At 43.4% G+C, this 18,507-nt stretch overlaps 1 protein-coding gene across 2 annotated transcripts in view; it reads left to right on the top strand.

Annotated features, from left to right (window-relative positions):
* Positions 1–18,507, top strand: part of FBXL2 (F-box and leucine rich repeat protein 2) — a 239,067-nt gene that overhangs the window by 81,611 nt on the left and 138,949 nt on the right. For both annotated transcript variants that reach the window (XM_029589646.1, XM_029589645.1), the window contains exons 4-5: positions 2,987–3,061; positions 15,976–16,070. In XM_029589646.1, coding sequence (XP_029445506.1) covers positions 2,987–3,061; positions 15,976–16,070 — 170 coding nt within the window. The remainder of the gene's footprint in view (positions 1–2,986; positions 3,062–15,975; positions 16,071–18,507) is intronic.

The raw sequence follows: 18,507 nt of genomic DNA, 5'->3' as shown, positions 1-18,507 counted from the left end.
CACCCATCCCTCAAGGAAGGGATGACCTTTAGGGATGAAAAAAGTATCTATAATAATAGAGGTTTCTTGTCTGGTTGCTATGGCAGGAGGCTGTTGGCAAGGGCCTCTGATAACTTCCCCTTTATGTAAAAGTGATGTCATAAAGAGGGTGTGATCTCTCTCTCTCTGGCAGCTGAACAATATCCCAAGAGTAATGGACTGGTCTAGCAGGAGTCAAGGAAAGAAAATTATCAGGTAAGAACAATTTTACCTGCATTGAGTTCTGATCAGCACAGCTGTACTTTGATTCACTTTGATTCATAATGGTGTGAGCATCTACGCAAGAAGAACTTTCCATAATTTTAATTGCTAATATCTGCTCAGGAATTACATAAAAATGGCAACAGGAGAAAGTTAAATAATTGGCTTCATGAAGTTTCCTAACTACTGAATTAGGTCAGTATTCTGGCTAATACTGCTGCTTTAGGTTCTGGTATTTCCAGAACATGAGAAAGCTGATCGTGGTAAGTTACTTAGTTCTCTTAAACCTTTGCCTCATTGCTTAGATGTTCCCTGTAGTATACATTTCCATCTCATGACCAGTTACACACCACTCCACCACTCTTCCTCATATACTTGTCACACATCAGTGACAGTATGCAGCAACAATTCAGTTTTCTCAAAATCTGACTGAAGCTGTAATGCATCCCGCTGGCGGAGTCATCCAATGATTCAACTTTTATTTGTAAGGTACCTTTGTTTTTCCTTACCAGAAGCAGTATACTAATTTGCTAGGGAGGTTTAGAGAGACTAGTGAGTAGAGGCAGGGGTTTGTCTCTAGCAAGGGGGAGTAGCAGTATAGAAACCTTTGCCACCATCTTAGGGCATGAATTCTTAATTCAATTTTTCATAAATTGCCCTGCTGTGGGGCAGCTCTATCTGGGCGGTCCCACTTTTTGTTTGTTTTCTGGGAAAACAACTCTGAGAGTCGTCTTCACAGAGACCTGAGTAAAGAGAGTTGGAAACAGAGTATCTTAATCTTAATTTGGTTTCTGGAAAAGGAAGTTGTCCACCCTTCCTTTTTCTCTTTTGGTTCCCTTTTTCCATTAAGAGTTCTTGTCTGTGTCTTTATGGGCTGAGAAACCCTAGGGCCCAGGGACTCAGAGTTTTAGTTATTCTGTGGAAGAGGTATCTTTCACCTAGAAAGAACCTGGGTGGAAGCTGTGTCATCACAGAGGAATGGATTGATATGCATTACCAGAGAGGAGGAGTTAAGGTATCTTTCAAGAGTATTTTCACTACTGACGCAAGTGTCTTTCTTGGGAGGAGAGGGCCAACTTAGTAGTACCGGAAGGAGAGTTAGGAGAATGCAGAAGATTTCAGAAGGGGTATGAAAATTGGGAAGTTTCATTCCGTTAAGTAATTGGGACTAGCAACTTGACCATTTCACAATGGGAAAAATTTGACATAAATTTGGGAAATGGGGAGAAAGCTTACACTTTCTTCAGTCGGATTTATTGGAAAGGTAAAGGAGCTAAATCATTAAGGAATTGGCTATTACAAATTCCAAACATTTTTACTAGAAGAGTAAGGACATAAATGTATACACTTAATCCTGTAAATCAATTGAATTTAACATCAAAGAACTGTAAATTACTTTTTCATCCATCTTATCAACTATCAGTAAAGTTAACTAGGAAACCACTAAGTTTTCAGCCTGATTACTGCTGCTGTAGACTGCTGTTTACAAGGGACTTCAGAGGTAGTGTAATTAGAATGCATAAGGGCCTTGAAGCTAAGCTAATCCCCCACCACCACCACCACGGGGAGCCCTGGAGCCTAAGCTTGATTAGAAAGTTTTGCAAATAGGGTCTGAACTTTGATTGCGTGGCTTTGGGTGCATTGGGTTTTCCCACCCAGGGGTAATGAAAATGGAAAGTACTTGTGAACAATGTAAAAATGCAAAACAAATCATGAATACTATTGATCATAACTGCTGTACATTTTCCAGAAAATTAACAATACGGTGAAATAAAGTAGCATTCATTTTTAGAGAAGATACTATTTTAGGTCATTTGATGACAGCAAATGGGAAAGCTAATGGTTCCTAACTTGAAAGAGTGCATCCTCTGGAAGTTAATGTTAAATGTAATCATCAACTCAGAAACACATTAAAAATGTGCTGTTCTGTCAGCCCGATGACCTCAGCTGCAAGTGCTGCACCCTGCAGGTGGCAGGTGCCAGGTTTTATCCCCAAATCTGATCTTCTGTTGCCTAGATTGGCCGGGGCTGAGAATTCTGTGGAGGCAGTGTTCACAGTTCCTGGGGGAGGGAGTTGTGGCCATTGCTTAACAGTGACACCTAGTGGCTAGACTTGAGACCCATAGATTGCAGGGTTCTGGAAAGAGCCCTGGTGCACATCTCCCAATTTAGAGCTGTCATGGCAATGACCAGCCTAGGGCGTGAGGAATATAAAATGTGGGTGGAGGTGGGGGTGGAATTCCCAAGTAGTTGTGAATGAAGGCTCTTGGTACCGTATCTAGGCCCTGATTCTGTTTGAGCTGGAAACACAACGGAGCAGGAGGAAACTTAAGTCACAAAAATCTGCTGTTCTATGTTTGTATCTAATGTAGAATGCTGAAAAGAAAGTTTGGCTTGGAGATCTGTTTGTATATACTGGCAGACATCTCCTTGGCCTTCATTAGACTCTCACATTAGGAAGTGGCAATTGCGCTTCGACGTTCCATCATAGTGTATGATAAGATCCTTTACCAGCATCCTGTGCTTATTAATATATTTCACAATGCAGGAATGGGAGGTTGTAAGCATGAAAGTATCTGAAAGACATTTTAATTGACCGTATGATAAGGTAGCAAAAGCAAACTACATCTTTCAAGCACCAGCAAATGGTCTTGCCGTTTAAAACTCAGGTCCTACATTCTGAAAATGTATCCATAAACCCTGAATAAAATTCACTAAAGATGTTTTTCCTACATTCTCTTCCTAGACGTGGAATGTCTTGGCTTTGGATGGAAGTAATTGGCAACGAATAGACCTTTTTAATTTTCAGACCGACATAGAGGTTAGTAGAATTTTGCTAATGAAGGGATTGACAGGAGGAAAATGGGCCCCCTTAGAGGGTTCCTGACTCAAATGTTTTATGTGGTGGCTGGTTGGGACTTTGTTCATAAGAAAAGATTTTTTTGACTCGATTCATTTTTTTTAGTTCAGGCCCTTTTGAGTAATAAAGTGCTGATGTATCTGGATTGGCACCACTGCTTTTAAGCTGTCATGCGCTGCACTGTGGTGTGAGAGGTTATTCTGGGTCAAGTTTCCTATCCAGGCCTAGCAAAGCTCAGGCACCTTGTGGGGGTGTGGTGTACTTGAGCCCTGGGCGGAAGAAAGGATGACTGCCGCTACATTAGCAATACCTGCTGGCATAAGAGCAGTGGTGATGGGGGCCTCACCCCCAACCCCTGGCTGGAGAAGGAAGCTGAAGTTTCCTGGGCAGACTGCTTTGGGGAGGGAAGCGGAACGGGGCAGAGTTTAAAAGATAAAAGTAATAAATAAATAAAAAGAGGAGGAAGAAATTGAGGAGTGAAAGAGCTCCCACTGATACATTGATGAATCCCTTGCTATGTATTAGAGGCTGCTAAATACACTGGTTAGCAAAACCATTCTGCTTCTTGATTTCTAGTTTCTTGGCTTTTTTCTTTTGCTTCAATTCTCTTTAAACTGTTTCAATCTGTTGTTGTACCAGCATAAATATAGAGAGGGAGGTGGGGTCTGCTAGGCTCCTAGATCCCAGGTTTGCACTCAAAAGGATACTGTCAGGGTTGGTATATGTGAATTCGGAAATCTTTAAAGAGAAATTCATTTTGATTTATCATTATTTAGTTATGACTTGTATATTTTTTTTAGTAACTTTAACTGTGCTCTTGAAAATCAGAAGTTATTTCACTGTTTTTTTAAGATTAGTTTGGTCATATACATATCACTTTGTGCTTTGCTTTCATTCATATTATAGGGATCCTTTTGCTCAAAATTCAGTGCTGTCTCTGAAACTCTTCTCATTAAACCTCTGTTTTACATACATGTTCACTGTATTTTTGAGTGATGTTCTAAGCAGTTTCTCCTAAAAATATAAGTAAAGATACCCAAGATGGGAATGCATCACTAATATTAAATGTATTATGCAGACCTTTTGCTCAGCCTCAAGAATGAAAACTAGTTTCATGGCCCAGAATAAAGCTGATTCACACCACATAATCTTAAATAATAGAACAAGTTTAGTTTAGTTAGTTTATTGCTCTTATTATACCACCTTTCAAAGCAAATCAAAGCAATTTACAATAACAAAAAATATTTTTCAGCAATGAAAACTGCAAAGTGTTTAAGTGGAGAGTATATGGTGAATTTTCAAACTTACATGAGGTTATGCATACATAATAAACATATACATGTGCATGTAATCTCTGTATGTGGCAAGCACGTTTTCAGAAGAGCGGGAGTATGCGTATACTGTCACTATCAAGCAGAAAAGTATGTGCATACAAAGAAGGAGTCTAGAGGGATTCTGGGGAGGGGTTTGGGAGTTTGCACACATTTATGTATTTTATAAACAAAGTATACATCAAACATGCTTTTACACCTACTAATCAAATCATGCAAATTAAATCTGACTCCTCTTGTCTGCTGCTTTTTGGGTGAGGGGTAGGGGGTGTGGAGCAAGTGATGGAGGGTGTTGGAGAACTGGTGTAGGTATAGGTTCATTTTGCAATAATGCAAGAGCTTGCTTCCCAGTTCAATTTCTTTCAGTATTTCCCTTGCACATCTGTGAGCAGCCAGAGTAACCAATTTTAATATTGCAGGCAAGGAACTAATACTTGTGGTTGATGGCGCGCATTTTTATTTCAGCATTCTAATTTTGTTTTTCTGAAATTTCATAACTGCGTATTTCAGGAGTTTATCTCAATAACCACACTGATTCTCTCATGACAGTATTTCTATCTGATTTTTGAAGATTTAGAGAGTATTTACAGTAGACAGATTATTCATTTTTTTCATTTCTAATATTTACTGTGAAGCAACTGCTATAGTAAAATCTGCCTCAAAGGTTACTTATAGGTTCAATTAAAATGTTGCATGAGTCCGAGAAATACACACACAATTTTATAGAAAACAATTGATGCAAGATTTTTCCACTTAAAGTACATGAAAATTGCATGTTTTGCAAATGGTTTGTAATCATCTTTGTATGGATCTTGATCTTATTTTAATTTATTTGTTCTTCGAGGACAAGCAGATGGTAGTCCTCACACATGGATGACATCAGATGGAGCCCGACACAGAAAACTTATGTCAGAGTTTCTAGAACTTTGACTTGGCACACTGAGCATGCCCAGCATGCCATAAAACAAGCATTCACATGGGATCCCTCTCCAGTCTTATAACATAGTTATATATAAATGAAAAAAATAGGGGGAACCCAATTGCACAGGGTGGCAGGCAGGTTTTATGAGCACTAACATCCTGCTGTCCTCTAAACACCTGTTCCAGGTAAGTAACTCTGCTTTCTTTGAGGTCAAGCAGGATGGTAGTCTTTACACACAGGTGAATCCCTAGTTACAGGCTGCTTGCTCCACAACATAAAAGGGGACCAACAGGCACAACAACAATGGTACTGTTGGTAACAGGAGGGGGAGACAGCCTGAACCCAAACAGGCCTTAGGGGAGAGAGAGTTGGGTTCTACACTCAAACAGATTCCAAAAGACCGATTGGCCAAACCTACTAACGCATCAGCCATCCCTATTCAAGCAATAGTGAGATGTGAATGTGTGTAGAGAACTCCACGTTGCAGCTTTGCAGATCTCCTCCATGGGAACTGCTCACAAGTGGGCCATCGACTATGCCATGGCTCTGAAAGAATGAGCCTTGACATGACCCCCAAGATGCAGACCCGCCTGGGGCATAATAGAAGGAGATGCAATCTATTTGCCAATTGGATAGTGTCTGTTTGGCAATGGCAGTGCCCAGCCTATTCCTATCAAAAGAAATAAAAAGTTGGGTGGACTGCCTATGGGCTTCTGTTCTCTCCAGATAGTAGGCTAAGGTTTACTTGCAGTTCAAACTGTGCAGAGCTTGTTATAAAATAGCAACTTACGCAATTAAATGTTGGCCCCTTCCCAGAATTCCCCAGGTCTGCCCCTTTTTTACGCATGCAAATTTACTCCTGGGCCTTGATTTCTGAGTGTATGTTGAAATTTCTAAAATAACTGCTACTCATGTTTATGCTGTTCTCACAGGACAAGCAGGATGGTAGTCCTCACATATGGATGACATCATCAGGATGGGGCCCAATCACGGAAAACTTCTGTCAAGGTTTCCAGAACTTTGACTGGCCCCTACTGGGCATGCCCAGCATGGCACTAACCCTGCAGCCAGCAGGGGTCCCCCTTCAGTCGTCTTTTTTCTGTGCAACAGTAGCCTCGCGGTTTAGGAGCTCTGAAGAGATTCCTGACAGGAATTTTCCTCTCGGAGTTAATTAAACTTAAATTGCCCCATAGGGGTCCCTCCTCTAACTTTTCTCAGGCCGCGGTACTCCGGTAAGTTTTTACCTGTTTTCTGTCAATTACCGTCGAGTTTGGCCCTCACAGCCTACTGGCCGTCGACTGTACCGCGGCTCGATTTTTTTCGATGGCCATGGCGTCGGGGTTTCATCGGTGCCCAGACTGTACTCATACCATGTCTATCACAGACCCTCATGGAGTCTGTGTAATGTATTTAGGCTGGGAGCATGATGACCTGACTTGCACCAAATGTGCCCTCATGACACCAAAAGGTCGCAAAGCCAGAATGGAGAAGATGGGACTCCTCTTCCATGCTCACACCCTGATGCCGTCCATTGCATCGACGTCATCGGAACTGGCACCGTCGAAGTCGCACCAGCATCGACCTCCGTCCGGTGACCGTCCGCCATCGACGTCTTCACGGCCTTCGACTCCTGTTACTCCCCCTCAAGATCAAGGGGATCGTAGGGAGAAACATCGGCATCATAAGTCTCGGACTGTCGAGGGAGCGAAATCGACCTCGCCACCGTCCGAGCCACCATCGAAGAAGCCCCATCCAGAAATGGCATTGACCATTCCTGCGACCGGGGCATCGAGGCCACCCTCACCCGATCGGGGTTTGGGAGTCGCGATTCTGCCTGTAAAGGTGGTCCCTCCAACTGTGCCTCCGCTTCCCTCTTCCATCACGGAGCCGGGGCTGCTTGCTCCAGGTCTCTGGGAAGAACTGGATCGGCTGGTCCAGGAGGCCATTGACAAGGCGATGCAACGGCTCCAGGTTTCTCCGGCACCGGCACCGAGAGTGGAACTGGTCATCGACCCGATGACAGCAGCGCTGGCACCGCTGCTATCCCGGATGGAGGCACTCATGACCGCCCTTCCACCGGTGATTCCTGGGTCTCTGATGGCTCCGGTGTGCTCCCTGTTGACAGCTTCATCGGGAGGAGAAACACCATTCCGCGTCCCTCCTTCGGGAGTTTTGCCTCGGCCATCAATGCCATTTCGTCCCTCACTACAGATTCATTCATCGGGAGCGATATGCACATCTGCGCCATCGATGCCTTCAATACTGGCACCGATGCCTTCCAGGCCGTCCACGGTGCCCCCGGCGATTCCTTCAATTTTTTCTGAGCCTCAGCTGGGGCCTTTGGGTATCCAACCCCCTTCTTGTCCTACAGGTCAGTCTGCTGATCCTTATGACACCTGGGGTGATGATACTTCCACAGACACCGATGACTTACCTTCACCTCCCTCTCCTACTGAATGTAGAAAGCGTTCTCCTCCAGAGGACCTTTCTTTCATTAATTTTGTGAAGGAAATGTCTGAGTTGGTCCCTTTTCAGCTTCAGACGGAGCAGGATGATAGGTACCAGATGATGGAGCTCCTCCAATTCCTGGATGCCCCTAAAGTGATCACTTCTATTCCCATTCATAAAGTTCTTCTTGACCTCCTCAAAAAGAATTGGGAAAACCCAGGATCCATTGCCCCAGTCCACAGAAAAGCTGACACTACCTATTTAGTACAGTCAGCCCTTGGCTTTCAAAAATCCCAGCTCGACCACCACTCAGTTGTGGTGGAATCGGCTCAGAAGAAAGCAAAAAGGACGAAGCCTCACTCATCTACCTCTCCTGTTAAGGAACACAAGTTCCTAGACAATATTGGTCGACAAGTGTTCGAAGGGGCCATGCTCATCTCCAAAATTGCTGCTTACCAGCTGTATATGACCCAATACAATAGGGTCATTTTCAAGCAGATACAGGACTTCTCTGAAACCCTGCCTGAACAATTCCAACAACAGCTTCAAATCCTTGTCAACAAGGAATTTGAAGCAGGAAAGCATGAGATAAGAACAGCTTATGATATCTTCAACACCTCTACTAGAGTGTCTGCAGCTGCCATTTCGGCAAGACGATGGGCCTGGCTCAAATCTTCTGACTTTCGGCCAGAAGTACAAGACAGGCTATCTGACCTACCATGTGTAGGAGACAATCCGTTCGGTGAACAGATCCAGCAAATAGTGGCTGAATTAAAGGACCATCATGAGACCCTTAAACAGTTCTCATCGATACCTTCCGACTTCCCCTCAAGACGGCCCTTTAGGAAGGACTCTAAGAAGTCATTCTTCCATCCAAGGAAGTACTATCCTCCACCAGCAAGGTCCTGAACTACGAGGCCTTCTCAAAAACCTCAGCCTCACCAGGCCCGAAAGCAAAAGCTGCAAGCAGCTCCCCAGCCGGGGCCTGCTTCAGGTTTTTGACTTTCACTTGGAGAGCAGCAGCCTGATTCCTCTGCCAAGCATACCAGTGGGAGGTCGATTGTGCCACTTTCACGGCATGTGGCAGTCAATCACAACCGACCAATGGGTGCTAGCAATCATTGCTCAGGGTTACCACCTAAACTTTCTTGCTCTTCCACCAGACTCACCACCTCTGCAAGCATGGAGAGTATCCGACCATTCTGTCCTTCTCGAGCAGGAGGTTTCCCTTCTTCTCCAGTTAAGAGCAATAGAACCCGTCCCACTCTCGCAGCAAGGCCTAGGGTTCTATTCCTGGTACTTTTTGATCCCCCAAAAATCCAGGGGAGTTCGTCCAATTCTGGACCTACGTGCTCTCAACAAGTACCTACAGCGAGAAAAGTTCAAGATGGTAACTTTGGGCTCGCTTCTACCTCTTCTGCAAAGAGGATACTGGCTCTGCTCTCTGGACCTTCAGGACGCATACACACACATTGCGATAACTCCAGCTCATCGCAAGTACCTCAGGTTTTTAGTAGGCCCAAAGCACTATCAATACCGCCTGCTTCCGTTCGGCCTAGCTTTGGCACCACGAGTCTTTACCAAATGTCTTGTGGTTGTCGCAGCTTTTCTCAGGAAAGAAGGTGTTCACGTCTACCCCTATCTGGACGACTGGTTAATCAGGGCTCCAACCCAGCAAGCCGCTCGGTCGTTCCTCAGTTTGACTCTACACACTCTAATTTCTCTAGGATTTCTCGTCAATTACGAAAAATCCTATTTAGTCCCATCTCAAACCTTGTCGTTCATTGGGGCAGACTTGGACACTTTGCGGGCAAAAGCCTTTCTCCCTCAACAACGAGTGCTAACCCTCGTGTCTCTCGTTCACCAGTTGCAGTCTCAGCATACAGCAACAGCTCGCCAATTCCTCGTCCTTTTAGGACACATGGTGTCCTCAGTCCATGTCACACCAATGGCCCGCCTGGCCATGAGACTCATGCATTGGACTCTGAGGTCACAATGGTTTCAAGCTGTTCAGCCTCTGTCGACCATTGTCCACATCACCGACTCACTCTGTCTCTCGCCTGGTGGAAAGATCAGACCAATCTCCTCCAGGTTCTGCCCTTTCAAGTGCCAGATCCTCAACTCATTCTCACCACCAACGCTTCCAACCTTGGGTGGGGAGCCCACGTGGACAATCTACAGACACAAGGGTCTTGGTCTCCAAGCAAAGCCAAACATCAAATAAACTTCCTAGAACTTCGAGCGATGCGATATGCTCTCAGGGCTTTTCAGGAACGCCTGTCAAATCACGTCAACCTGATTCAGACGGACAACCAGGTGGCCATGTGGTACATCAACAAGCAGGGAGGCACAGGCTCCTTCCTTCTGTGTCAGGAAGTTGCGCAAATTTGGTCGGAAGCACTCTCCCACTCGATGTACCTCAAGGCCACCTACTTGCCGGGAGTGGACAATGTCTTGGCAGACTGAGTCGTGTCTTCCAACCACTCGTGGTCTCTCAACTCCTCGGTAGCGACATCAATTTTTCGCCAATGGGGATACCCCCAGACAGACCTCTTTGTGTCCCCTCAGAACCACAAAGTGGACAACTACTGCTCCCTCATTCCGAGCGAGCGCTCTCAGCCCAGAGATGCATTCTCCCTCTCGTGGGCAACCGGTCTGCTCTATGCATTCCCTCCACTTCCTCTTCTTTTGAAGACTCTTGTGAAGCTACGTCAGGACAAGGGTACCATGATCCTGATAGCACCTCACTAGCCACACCAAGTGTGGTTTCCTATACTCCAGGATCTCTCCATCCACAAGCACATTCCCTTGGGAATGGACCCGCATCTGATCACTCAAAACAACGGATGCCTACGCCATCCCAATCTTCGGGCCTTGTCCCTGATGGCATGGATGTTGAAGGGATAATCCTTAAACCACTTAACCTTTCAGATTCGGTCTCTCGTGTCCTGATTGCTTCGCGAAAGCCTTCCACAAGAAAATCTTATTCCTATAAATGGAAAAGGTAAACATCATGGTGCACTTCTCAGTCCCTTGATCCCTTTTCCTGTCCAATCCCAAGGTTTTTGGACTATCTCTGGCATTTGTCAGAGTCAGGTTTAAAGACCTCTTCAATCGGAATGCATGTCAGTGCGGTAGCCGCCTTCCATAAAGGTGCCGGGGATGTTCCTATATCAGTACAACCCCTCGTAACATGCTTTTAAAAGTGCTTGCTCCATATCAAGCCACCTTTATGTCCTCCGGCCCCTTCTTGGGACCTTAATCTGGTTCTTGGTCTGTTCATGAAACCACCATTCGAGCCTCTTCACTCCTGTGGCCTAAAATATCTTACATGGAAAGTGATTTTCCTTTTGGCTATCACTTCAGCTCGCAGGGTTAGTGAGTTACAGGCCCTAGTTACCTATCCGCCTTAGACTAAACTCCTGCAGGACTGGGCGGTACTACGCACTCACCCTAAATTTTTACCTAAGGTAGTTTCGGAGTTTCACATTAATCAATCCATCATACTACCTACCTTTTTTCCCAGGCCCCATTCCAATCCAGGGGAACGGGCTCTGCATATCCTTGACTGTAAACGTGCTCTAGCGTTCTACCTAGACAGTACAGTTGCCCACAGGAAGAGTACTCAGTTATTCGTCTCTTTCCATCCCAATAAATTAGGGCAACCTGTGGGTTGGCGGACTGCATATCTCTTTGCTATCAGCAAGCAGGCATTCCTTTTCAAGACCGTGTCAAAGCACACTCTGTGAGGGCCATAGTGACTTCAGTAGCACACCTCCGATCGGTGCCGCTTCCTGACATTTGCAGGGCTGCCACCTGGAGTTCTCTCCACACTTTCGCAGCCCACTATTACTTGGACAAAGCCGGAAGACAAGATTCCATCTTCGGCCAATCTGTCCTGCGTAACCTATTTCCAACGTGAAGTACCTACACCCTTCCACCTGCCCAGTGGGGTTCAGGATGCCCTCTACCAAATTCCACCCCAGTTGTTGTGCCTGTTGCACGCTGTTGGGTACATTTGGTGCATATTCGGACATCCTCAGCTTGGTACTCACCAATATGTGAGGACTACCATCCAGCTTGTCCTGTGAGAAAGCAAATGTTGCTTACCTGTAACAGGTGTTCTCACAGGACAGCAGGATGTTAGTCCTCACGAAACCCGCCCGCCGCCCTGCGGTGTTGGGTTTGTAATGTTTTGTTGTTTTATTTTTCGGCACTGCCTGTAGCTTTCAAATAAGACTGAAGGGGGACCCCTGCTGGCTGCAGGGTTAGTGCCATGCTGGGCATGCCCAGTAGGGGCCAGGCCCAAAGTTCTGGAAACTTTGACAGAAGTTTTCCGTGATTGGGCTCTATCCTGATGATGTCACCCATATGTGACGACTAACATCCTGCTGTCCTGTGAGAACACCTGTTACAGATAAGCAACATTTGCTTTTTACATATATAATTACTAATTTTTATGTGCGTACCTTTTGAAAATCCACCTGTAAATAAATAGGAAAGCAAATATTGCAAATAATCAGATGGAAAAGCAAATTAGAAACAAATGAGAAATATGAGGAATCAGTGTTATGCCTCTGACATCACAGGTATGTTAGTTGCTTGTGACTAGGCCCTAGCTTTGTTTTATAAGTCTTAAGTCCTGAACAAATATCACTCTGTGCAGACATTTGAAATAGGACATAGCAGAAAGTACACACAGGACCATCTCCTGAGGAGTTAATCCAATAAAGACCAGTAGGAGGGATAGTCTTGGGTGCTTAAAAGCCTAATGTCTTATGTATGTTTGTTCTGATTTAATATACCACCCATATGAAGATCTGAGCAGTTTACAATTTAAAAAGCCCATACATAAATTCATAAAATAGACATACTAAAACAATTATTGGACTAATAAAGGATTTCAATATTGAAGCTTTTTATTATTAGCTAGGAGTTGAAAATGGTAAACAGGTCAAACTTCTAAAGGTTTACTTTGTGATTGATGTGTTCAGTCTGCTGGGGAAAAAAAAAAAGTCCTCCATATCTACTTCACCTTAAGGCCGATTTAATAAGGTACACATGGCAGCTTTTCCTGCAGTTGTATGCACATTTTTTGTGCACAAACCTCACTCCTGATGCAGGAAGGAGTTTTGCACATAAAGGGATAGATTTTAAAAACATGTGCGCGTCCATGTGCGTGTGCTACTCGGCGTGCGACATGACGTGCAATTTTATAACGTGCGCACCGGCGCAGCGTGCACAAGAGGGGTTGAAAAATGCAATTTACGCACGGCAACGAGATCGGGCCTCCCCCAGTTCTCTCCCAGTCCGCTCCAATTAAGGAGTGGACTGGGAGGGAACTTTCCAATTAAGGAGTGAACTGAGAGGGAACTTTCCTTTTCCTTACCCCCCTACCTACTCTTCCTCCCTCTCTTCTTCCCCTCTCCTCCCCGATCCCTTAAAATGCCCTACCTTTTTTTTTGTTTGTTTTAGAACTTACGCCAGCTCTCCGGCAGAGCAGCAAATGACCGCTGTACCAGCCACCTCTAGCTCCGCCCCTCCTTGCCTCCCTGGACCGCCCCTTTTCTTCGGCCCGGTTTGTGCGTATAACGAGGGTTATGCACATAGCCGGGCCCCTTTTAAAATACGCGCGGTACGCACAAGGCCCGGCACACACATAACTCCCGTTTTTTACGCGCGCCGGCCATTTAAAATCAGGCCGAAAGTGCATACAGGTTAATGCACAATGAATATGCATGAGATAGATTTGCATGCACCACCTCCACTGTATGCACATCTACCTCATGCATATTCATTGCAGATATCCTGAAAACCTGGCCTGTTTATGGCTCTCAAGGATCAGAGTTGGCCACCCCTGAGCAAATGCCTTCATTAACCTTGCGTCGTGATGGGATTGCACTAACCTGTATGCACGTTGTTGTGTGCAAAACTCCTTGCTTGCACCTGGGGTAAAATGTGTTCAGTTTAACTTTGCACCTGTAGAGGCTGTGCCAGCCTCTGTTCACTTAGAGATTCATTGAAGCATGCAGTTTGACCAGGGGAGCTTAAACTTTCACACACAACTGGTATTGTGAATAAAACTGGACTCTGAATTCTGCCAGTTAAAATATATTGGTCTATCTAATTTTCAAAATATTGCTAATTGTTTTCTAATTTTTTAGATGTAATAGATCTGGCATGCTGTTTCTCATTCCCATTGAATGCATTGTTTTGTGCAGTTCACAAGATCACGCTTTTTATCTTGCTTTGCTGACAATTTGATTTCTCTCTGTGACTCCAGAGGCACATTATTCTGACGGTACGGTACATTGTAACCAAAATGGATTGTCAGTTTGTGCAAGAGTGTGCACTCTAGCTACAGATATCATTTTTTTTCCTCTTTGAGCAGGGTCTCTTTTTGCAGACACCAATCAAGAGTCGGGAGTGGGAGAGATCATATTAATAAAATATACAGTAGTTAATTAGCAGATGTGTTATAATCAAAGTTTACTGTTCAGAAACTCTATATGCTCATAGCAGTTTGGGCCTGAAAAAAACTGTTGCTATTCAAAATATCAGCATGCCAGATTTTTTGGACTCTCGTCTCTTCTTTGGAATTTATTCTTAAGTCTTCTCTCTCTTTCTGTTCTAACATATTTTATTTTTTATATATTTTTTTACCCTGCTTGCCGCCCTTTTAAGCAGACACCCTTGTTTTGAAAAATGCTTTTTATGCACGTCCACTCTTTAGCTATACGTGCTGTAGCCTACATTACGTTTATTTAAGCGTTTTATGTACCATCATTCCAAAAGAAGATCACTATCTGTTTACAGAATTGGCATGCGTATCCCTGGTCAATGATCATGTGCTTTGTGTTAGTGTTTTCCTTTCTGATTGAACATCACAGCATATGCGCATTTTAGTTCATAGTTAAACATATTCAAGGATACTGTAGAGGTTCCTAACTAATTTAGGCCTGGATTCACCATTCTTTCGCAGAATGGTGAATCCTGCGAAAACGGGGGGGCGATGGGGGGGTGGGCCTGCGAAAGCCCACAGCCTTTGCACCACTGCGGTGCGCCAGCTGCCGGCTTTCACACCGAATAGAGACACCATAAAAGGTGTAGTTATTTGGCGTGCTACTGCCGACGATAATGTTAGAAACATTATTGCTGGCAGCAAAAACACCGCCGACTCCGCCCCTCCCCGCCCCCTCTCCTCCCCCCTAATTTGCATCACATCACATGCGAAAAGGCCCTTTTCGTGTGCGTTAGGGCCTTAACGCACGCGATAAGGATTTAGAAAATAACCCCCTTAGTTCGAAATAATTCATTCTAGGTCTCCATCTCAGTGACAACAGAAACTAATCCTGCTAGTAATACTTTTCATTATACAATGTAAGATGGAGCAGCACTATCTCTGTAACAGTCATTGCAGTTATCGGGTTTATGGCAGCTTACATTACATTAGTTCGTATGCCTTTCTAAAGAGCCAGGTTTTTAGTTCCCGCTTGAAGTTCTTTCTTTGTTATCTGCTGTAATGGTTCTGGAAGAAGGTTCCAAAGCTTGGGGCCTGCTATTGCGAACATTCGCTCTCTTATTTGCGTTAGGTGAGTGTTACCGAGTGGAGGGTACTATTAGGAGACCTTTGTTTTGTGATCTTAGGTCTATTTATGGAGTACAGAGTTGTAGAGAGATTCTGGTAGGCAAGGATCGATATCGTTGATGTTGAAAAAAAATTAGGGATAGCACTTTATAATGAATTCTGAATTGAACAGGCTAGTGCTGTGCTGCATCTAGGACAGCACAGCACTAGCCTGGTTTACTTCGATTCTTAATGGTGAGAGTGTCTGAGGAGCTTTTAGAAACTGTAAACATGCTTTCAATATTTAAATCAAAGAACAAAATGAGGAGCTTTTAATCATTGTTTATTTTAATTGCCATCTGGATTAGATCGTGTATTTTTATATTAATACTGTATTAAATGAGTGTACGTGCAAAATATTTCTCTCAAGTATTTTGCAGATTGCTCACGTTTAAAGCTGCTTGGCCAGCCATGCAGGCTACTTTTCAGCTGATTGTCCAAATTGACAAAGATTTTATTTTCTAGACCCTAAACTTAATACTAATCACAAACGTTTATTTGCTGTAGAAAAATGTTTTATTAAACCTTTCTTGGTATATAATTTAAGGGCCGTGTGGTGGAAAATATTTCCAAAAGATGTGGTGGGTTCCTGAGACAGCTTAGTTTGAGAGGATGTCTCGGCGTTGGAGATGCCTCTTTAAAGTAAGTACATCTAGGGATGGTTTAATAAAATTCTAGTCATGCCAGTTATGAGAAAAGATGTAGTAATTGCGTATGGTATGTTTTGCATAATGCTGAAATGTCCAGCAACTTGAAATCTGTTACGTTTTTTTTCGGTCTTGAGATGAGAAGAAAAAATAAAGCAGTAGAGGACATTTATTGCATTCATTTTTTTCTTTCTATTGTTTAATCTAATATTTTAAATATAAGAAAGACGAGAGAGCATCCCAGTCTTATTCAAGCATTCAAAAAAGGTCTTTTTCAAAAATAAATGTGGGTTCCTGATTTATGATACTGAATCTAATCTGAGTTAATGGATGATATTTAGTCAGAAGGCAGAATCTTGTTTTTCCCCTTGTTGTTAATCACTAGCAGAGTCTTGCAAAAAAAAAAAAAAAAATGTAATTCTTCCTTAAAGACATTAGAATCTGCTCAGTTTTGTAGTCTTATCTATGTAGCCTTTTGGGGCCAGCCACAACGTCTGGAACAGCCAAGGAAGACAGCAAGACTTGGTTGTTCTGGTCAAGAACAAAGGTTTATTTATAGTTCAAAGAAACAGCAAAACAAAAGAAGAGCTCACCTTACTTTAAACTTCCAAAACAGTTATATATACTCCATGCTTGTATACTGGTGCCTTCCTAACTCTTCTGGGCTCTGATCCCTTATACAGTTAGAAAGGAATCCTCCCGGGACCCAGAATCCTTAGTGGGTCTGTGCCTTAAGGCAGACTTGGGTAGATGGCTTTAGCTGTGTTTTAAGGTGGTTTGAGGGAGTCTCTTTTTTGTATACTCCCTCACAATCTATAAAAGCTAAGCCAGTTTTCTAGCTGTTGGCCAAATTGACCAGACAATACTAAGTAAAGTAGGTCTGTTAATCTTTGTTTTAGAAGGTCATGGTATAAAAGACAACTGTGCTCATGTGTTCATTTTTCATAATATTTAGTAACATTTGGGTCTGTCTTTCTTTGCAACAACATGCAGTTTTCTTTCCTCATTGATTAATCCTAGAAATATAATAATGTGCACTCACTTGACAATTGTAGTGCCCATGCAGACTGACTTGCACATACTGCTTTTTGGTAGTCCAGAAGCAGTGAAAATGTAAATAGTAAAGTTATCCAGTTTACAGTTAAGTGGACTAAGGATTAGTGCATTCATGGGTCTCATGACTGACTACAATTTAGAAGCTCTTGTTCTCGCTGCTATACTTGGATAATTGACTCCTCTCTGAGTCTCTCATTTTGTATAACATTTGTGGTCAAGTAATGCTCAATTTAGGAACCTGTGTGCAAAAATATACTGGAACTGTTCATTTCTGATTTGTGTTGTATGGAGGTCCCTAAAGTTTGGAAAAGTGATGTCAATTTAACTTGTGGACTGATTTCAAGAAGGCAGCCCTGATTTAAAATAGCGGTTAAATTTGTTCTGCTCCCCTCTTCTGAGGCTAGTATCTCAGGAAATGATAGGAGAGCTTTGAAACATAAACAGGATGAAAGCTGAGGACTGATTATCTATTTTAATGGCACTGAAGTGGATTACCTAGCTATCATGTAAGTATAGAGAAACTTTTTAAAGTTGAAAATTATAGGAAATTATTTTCCTTGTGGAGAAAAGTGCATCATTTGCAAGGACTTTTAATTTATTAAAATATTCTTCTAGTAAATGATTTAAGCAATATTTGGACAACAGCATCTCAGTGTATGAACAGCTTCCCCCCCCCCCCCCCCCCCCCCCATATGTTATGGTCCACTAACTGATGCCTGACGTTCTTTTGTGTTTCAGATCTGAACTAAGACCACGTGGCTTGCTCCGCAGTAGCAACTTTTACCTAAACAAAAACCTTTGATGTGAGCTTAAGTGCCTGTGCCAGAAGGATGACAATTAGTGTAGAAACCAAACGAAACAAATGTTACAAAAATGATACAGACCAGCTGGAAGAAGATATTTGCAAGTATGCATGTTATATAAAACATCACAGAAATCGATATGCATCGTTCATCAGGGAGCAACAGTATTCAGCAGAGGGAATGACGAATGGCTAAAAATGAAGAGGATGAAGATCTATAACAAATGGCTTCAGCGGAAGAGATGTAAAAAAAATGTTAACATGGACCGGTATCGACAAATGTGACGCGAAACTGCAAATTTTGCCAAAGATACAGAAATGAGTGAAAGGGTAGAGAATATGTGAAAGGTCGGTGGCCAAAAGATTGCTTACAATAAGCTGTACAAAGAAGATGGCTCATATTTCACTATATCCTACAGCTGAAGATATACGTGCTGCCAATATATATCATGATCCTTGCAGGAGAGACTGCTTATAATTAGAAGCAATTCTGGGGCAGACCGTGCTGCTGGAAGAAAGCAAAACAATTTCGGTTTGAGTTTCAACAGCTAATAGCAGAGGGTGATGGAATATT

The sequence above is a fragment of the Rhinatrema bivittatum genome, chromosome 2, assembly GCF_901001135.1.
Source record: "Rhinatrema bivittatum chromosome 2, aRhiBiv1.1, whole genome shotgun sequence".
Lineage (NCBI taxonomy): Eukaryota > Metazoa > Chordata > Amphibia > Gymnophiona > Rhinatrematidae > Rhinatrema > Rhinatrema bivittatum.
Note: the sequence above shows the minus strand (reverse complement) of the source record. Positions and strands in the feature narration are given on the sequence as shown.